This window comes from Nannospalax galili, unplaced genomic scaffold (assembly GCF_000622305.1).
Source record: "Nannospalax galili isolate Female #2095 unplaced genomic scaffold, S.galili_v1.0 scaffold185, whole genome shotgun sequence".
Lineage (NCBI taxonomy): Eukaryota > Metazoa > Chordata > Mammalia > Rodentia > Spalacidae > Nannospalax > Nannospalax galili.
Genome location: NW_008355474.1, coordinates 3,340,110 through 3,346,622, shown reverse-complemented (window position 1 = coordinate 3,346,622; position 6,513 = coordinate 3,340,110). Strand labels below are relative to the sequence as shown.

Sequence of the window (6,513 nt, the reverse complement as noted above, 5' to 3'; positions counted from 1 at the left end):
TCTCTCTCTCTCTCTCTCTCTCTCTCCTCTCTCTCCTCTCTCTCTCCCTCTCCCCCCCTCTCTCTTTGTCTCTGTCTCTCTTCCTCCCAAAACAGACAAATTTGATAAAAGGAATGTGTTTCTAGTTACTCTTCAAAGCAAGTTCACAGGTTGAAACATTTTTGTGACCAGGTGCCCTTTATAGTGGTATCTGAGACCTGCCCATTGTCCCTCCAGCTGTGACTAACCTCTTCCTAGAATTTAGATATTCCCGTGTATGTGTGAGTAGAAGGGTAAGCCATATGTAATCAGCACAAAGAATGAATAGAACTAGATATTTCTAAGCTTTACCCCTAGCCCTCTGGGATTTCACAGAGCATGTGGATGAAAATGGAGAAGTGAGCTGATGCTGAGATGGGTTGGTATCTTAGAAGAAAAGGTTAGTAGTTTGTATTTTGTAAGGGAAAGAACTCTGAGAGGGAATTCAGAGAAGTATTTTAGGGAGGAGGATGAATAATGCTTTGTTCCTCTGCCCTTGAGTACCAAAGTCGGGGACAAAACCATACAGTAACCACAAGCTATGGGTTCAGGTAGATACAGTCCAATAGTAAGACAACCACACTCAGGGATATTCAAGAGTCTGGAATACATTCCTGTGATGCTGGCACTGGAGTGGTGAAGAAAATCCTTGGAAAATGACAAGAATACCTTTTCTCTATCTATATGTCACTTACTGAAACTAAAAGATACTTGCCTTGACATGCATAGAGATCCCTATTCAGGTCATCACAGTGCAAAATGCTACAGGAACCAGAAGTTCAAAGATTAATTAGCATTGGATGGACAGAAGGCTTATCTTAGAATAAATACATTCTAGAAGTCCAAGGGGAAAAATAGCATGATGGCAAAAAGAGCATCCTCAAGACTGGAGAGGGTTGTTGACACCCTGTGATATTTCTTTACTGTGTCACATTTGTATTGTGTATCTGAATGGTGATTATTTTTTTAGCCATGTAATTCCAGCTTATGCATAAAACAAGATGTTGCCTAAATCCTCTGGAAGATATATGAAAGTACATTACAAACAGATACAAAGTTTTACAGTGATAGCATTAAATATAATATCTGAGATGAGGTCCAGAGACATCTGCTTCTTGCAAATAGCATCCCAAGACTGGATGAGATGAGTCTGTGGATTCCATTCACAAAGGCAAACAGGAATTAGGAGCTATCTTAAAACACAGCTCTTCACTCAATCCCCATCAAAATACTTTTGTCCAGACTCACAACTCAGCATGCATTCTCCCCACCCATGGTGTATATCCAACTTCCATGCACTGGCCCTCCTAACGTGCATGAAAGCCAGGATCCCTGTTGCACTGAGGTTGTTTCCACTTCTGCCTAACATAAACACCACACAGAAAGACTTTCTCACATGCCTCCAAAATTGCCCAGCTGCATCCCCATTCCAAAGGGTGACATCACGTGGAGAAGCAGGAGATGCTGTTCTGCCTTCATGCACAACCAGCAAAGACATAGGCATCCCAACACATCTACTAGTAGCTCATGATTCAGCCATGCAGATCAGCCCCACACAGGACTGTGGGGTAACCTAAGGAGTCCCATTGTTTTTTTCTTTTTCCATTTCCTCCCAACTGGTACCTAAGGGTTGATGCTGAGCCTAACTGATTGATGAAGGCAGGGTTTCAGACTTTGATTAACTTAGATTTCAACCTTTGCTCCACTCTTCTGTGTGTGTGTGTATGTGTGTTGGTCTGTCTGTCTGTCTATGTCTATATGTCTATGTATTTAAATGTCAGTGTTCTTATTCCAAAACTTCATGGGAACAGTGTAGACTATGCGTAAACTTACTCCAAGTCCCAGGCAAACTGCCCACCTACAGTAGATGCTCACCAATGTAAACTACTTTTCCATTGCCACCCCTGGTACTCCATAAGGAAGAAAGAAGGGCCTTAAGATAGGCTAACGGGTTCATATAATTTACTTTAGAGACTTTCTACAAAGACTTCAAAATAAATGGAGTCTTATACACTGTTTGAGGCACTCTTAGTGATGGCACTAGGATATGAAAGTTGTGCTAACTACCAAGCACAGCATGCTTTGTAGATGCATGCCCACTGAACTCTGTTTGATTCTTGTCACCTGACATTTGTGTTTATTTCTTCATTTGGATTCAAATTTTCCAGCTCTGAGTTGTTTCAGAAAAGTTTAGTCAAGCCAAGAAAACTCTCCTTAGAGAAATTAAATGAAATATATTATCTTCTGTAATAAACTCAGATGCTTAAACCTCCCATCTAAAACTGCACACATATGCACACAGGCATGAACACACAGACATGCCACTGTGCACACACATACCATCATTACCATCACCACTACCATCAGCAGATGTTTCTTTTAATTCTTTCCCATATTTTTTCTTCTAAGAAACTGCTACTCTCTAATTTACTCTGTATCTTAATCTTTATCTTATATTTCACTAATTAAAGGCAAAGATTTTTGCCTATTTTATTCTTCATACTTGGAATAGCTCAGGATTCATAAAAAAAGTGAGTGTACATCCCAATGTACTAATAAGGTCTTGATGTATACCCTTGGTTCTTGTTTAATTATTTAATACTTCCCTTTTCACTCTAGCAGTGTCCAAATTAAGATAATCAACTGCACACATTGATCTATAATAAATAAGTCATGAATGGAGTTAATAAATTTGATCAATTTGATACTTTAGTAAAATTTGTCAACTCTTGAATGCAAGAGTTAACCCTGATGGAACCGAAATACTTGTGGTATGTGAAAGCCTGAGAGGAGACTAAACTCTTGTGATGGTTCTGTTTGCAAATGTTGCACAAGGCTGGAAACCAAGGGAAGTCCTAAACCTTAAAGGATTGTTAGTAGCAGTGTCAAGATGAGATATCTGTAAAGCTGAGGCCCTGAGAGAACCTGGGAGGCTATGCTTAATTTACCTCCCTAACCAAATCAGGAGACAGATGAATGAAACTATCAAAACGTTCCCATTCACCTGCCCACTCCAGGACTGCAATATCAGCACAGGATCATGTATTAGGAAACAGAAGCTTCTCATTTCAACATTCTCACCACTACAAGGCACCCAGCCAGTACTTGAAGAAATAATGTCTGGCCAGGAGGGAAAGCACCTCAAGGTAACAAGCAAGACTTGTACTAAATTTTTAAGGCTGAGTTGGTAAAGTTCATGATTCTATGGCTCATTCCAGAGACAGAAGGAAAAAGCCATAGAAAAAAAGTGGAAAGAAGCTATTTAATGCAGTCTGATGACCAAGGCAGGGCAGATGGATCCTCTACTGGGCCTGAAATATGTCCAACTCCTTGTCGGAAATTACCACACCAATAAAGTAAGGAGAGTAAAAATCTCCCCCAAATACACACAGATGACTCAGTTATTGCAATTCTAGAACAGCTATCTTGAACATCAGCATCTTTTTAGAGCAGGATTCATCTGAGATCAAGTGGGCCTGTTTGTTTATGGCATTCTCAGATCCTTCAAGGGAACTTCATATGGAGCACTCGATAATGAAAGACTGTACAAAACTCAAGGCCACATCTCCTAAAATGCAAGAAAGCAGCCCAACCACCATCCATGCAGAGCTTTCAGCCTCCACCAACACACAGGCCTGGACAGAAATGCTGGCAGCCATTTGAATTAGGATGTGCACTTCTGTAGCAGATCATGGCCCCACACCCTCACCATGCTGCATACCCATGACACATCCCAAGCACACTGATGGCTTTGGCAGGGAACCTCCATGGTTGTCACATGATGCCACCATGGAGGGAGATAGGCAAAAAGAAGTTGACAGCAGCCTCCCACACATGGAAGCTCCTCTCCAAAGCCTGTAAGCTGTCAGTGTGTGGACAGCCCTGCCCAGCCCCAGAAATGAAATCCAGACTCACTGCGGAAGCTGCTGGTGCTGCTAGCCTCTGCCGTTGCCAGGACACGCTGAATAGGCCCTTCTGGCATGGCCCTTCCTGACAGTGAATGCGGGAGAAAGCAGGGAAGGGGAGAGAGAAGAAAAGGGATGAAGGGAAAAGAAGGAAGAGGAAGGATAAAAGAAGGCAAGGAGAAAAGGGGAGCAGGCTTGTCTTTAATGGAATGGGCATCTCTCCTGAGTATAACCTCCAAAGTCCTTGCCCACACCCCTAGGCAGGAAGGCTGATTGTGTCTACTTGTAAGGCCTTACTTAGGAATCCACCCTGGAAACACTCACATATAGCCCAACCAAAACAGTGTGATGCTACCCCTAGTCCATGACATTCAACGGCCTGCCTCTGAGGCCCACCAAGTGTCAACAGCTTTCCTCCAATGTCCTAGCACTTGTGGCAACAGAATGAGCCTCCCAGCCAACCTACCAATCTGGAAGGAAATGGGCTTCATCTAGAATTCTTAACCTCATAGGTCAAAGCTCCCAGAAGATTATTTGTTCTTATTGTATTAGTTAAAATCCCCTCTTTTGTTTTTCTTTAAAAGTATTTTATTTATTAGTTTTATTTTGTATGTATATTTTGCCTACATGTATGTAAGTGAACCACATGCATGCAATGCCCACAGAGGCCAGAAGAGGGTGTCTGATTCCCTGGAACTGGAATTATGGACAGCTTAGCCACCATGTGGGTACTGGGAATCACACTCGAATCCTCTAGAAGAACAGCAAGTGTTCTTAACCACTGAAGCATCTCTCCAGCTCCTGCTTTTCTGATTTGGAAAGGAGGTGAAATAGCATAAAAACATTTGCATGGGTCTCATCTTTATGGACCTCTCAATCCTCTTCCTCCTGTTGTCAATGGTGGCTGCATTCTCATAACCACCTATCCAAAGCCTACTTCCCCTGAAATCCCTCTTAGGAAGCTAGAGGAGGAGCTGAGCTAGCTGCGTTTGAGGAAGGATTCACAGTAACATAGTGTTGACATTTCTCAAGTACATCAGGGATCAAGAGCTGTGTGGAAAGGATGAAAGACATAGCCTGTCTCTCCATGGAATCAGATACAGAGGAACAGCCCAGGAACCATCTGAGGAAGAAGCAGGTTGGTGAGGCAGGTTTATGAAGCAGCAAGTCCATATACACAAACCTAGAGGGTAAGGCTGAGGAAATCATCCAGTGAAGGCAATGAAATGGGTTTGGTGGCTTTTGATGGCAGTGAGGGATGAACAGCAAGAAGTAATAAAGGGTAAAAAGAAATAAATGTGTACATGGCCAGTTGGGCAGAAAAAGTGTTATGGGCTGAATTGTATCCTACCCACAGATTTAATATGTTGGTGTTCTAACTCCCAGTTTCTTAGCATATAAAGTACTTACTGAGGTAGTTAAGGTCAAATCAGATTATTATAGTGGATGCTAATCCAGTATAACTGGTGTCTTTATAAGAAGAGGAAATCTAGACAAAGACACTTGTAGAGGGAAGATTTTTCTAAGAAAACAAGGAGAAGGTGACCAAGGAGGCAGGCCTGAGAAAAAGCCAAAGATGCCTATACCTTGTTATGGAATTATAATCCCCAACCTATGAAAAAATAAGTAAGTTCTATTGTTGAAACCCTCTGGTCTGTGGCACTTGCTTACAGAAGCCCTCACCAGCAATTACAGAGGGCATTGTGCAAAGGTGGAAATCAGTGCACGGCATTGTGGAACAGGAGGCCAACTAACTGGAGTGGATGGACTAAGAGCTTCTTATGGGACAGTCAGGAAAACCACAGGGAACAGATTGCTATCTTGAAGAAATGAAGATTCACTCATGGCTCTGGAACAAGCAGGGGGTGGCATAAAGAGGAACTAGGAGTATGGGTAGGAAGACGTTGAACCTGAAGGCATGTGCATTGATCCAATTGTTGAACTAGCTAGAGTGGTTCCTGCTTCCTGAAAAGAACAAATGACACTGAGCTGCTGTGAAACCAGATAGAGCAGGAAGGTGATGAAGAGAGATTCAAATAGGAGGTACCTTTGGAAAACCTCCCAAGAGAGAGTTCATGGATGCTAAGAGGCTACTGAGCAGCACTGGCTAGAGAGGCGGGGGGCAGCCTTGGTGACTTTATTTCCAATAGATCAAGTTTCAACCACCAATAAACCTCCAGAGGAGGGTTATAAATGAAGCAATTGAAAATAATGAAGGTGGAGATTCAACATTTGAAATAAAATAGATTTTGCATAAAAGCAAAATGGGATTATAATCACTCAAGTCTGTGGGCTCTCAACTAGCTAAAAAAATACTTCAGAACTTTGAATGAGAAGAAAGACAGGAATTTGTGGAAGAGGCAAAGGATGACAGGAAGGGGAAAACATTGCAAAGTAAGATATGACTCAGGGATTGAAAAGTCAAATGATTCATGGTTGGTGGAGAAGTGATGGGGAAGAAACGGGGTTCTTATTAATAATACATTCAACAGATTGTTCAGAAAGGGCTACCATGGAAGAAAGGCATTCAGATTTGGCCATAATTACTGAATCTCAAATGTAAAATTAAAAGATATGGTAAGATCAGAAG

The 6,513-nt window shown here is 42.0% G+C and overlaps 1 protein-coding gene across 4 annotated transcripts in view; it reads right to left on the bottom strand.

Moving 5' to 3' along the window:
* Window positions 1-6,513, bottom strand: part of Ntrk3 (neurotrophic receptor tyrosine kinase 3) — a 395,515-nt gene that overhangs the window by 31,167 nt on the left and 357,835 nt on the right. For 2 of the 4 annotated variants that reach the window (XM_017803090.1, XM_008852847.1), the window contains exon 16: window positions 3,934-4,008. The exons of the other annotated variants lie outside the window; for them this stretch is intronic. In XM_017803090.1, the coding sequence (XP_017658579.1) occupies window positions 3,934-4,008 (75 nt within the window). The remainder of the gene's footprint in view (window positions 1-3,933; window positions 4,009-6,513) is intronic. 4 annotated transcript variants of the gene reach the window in all.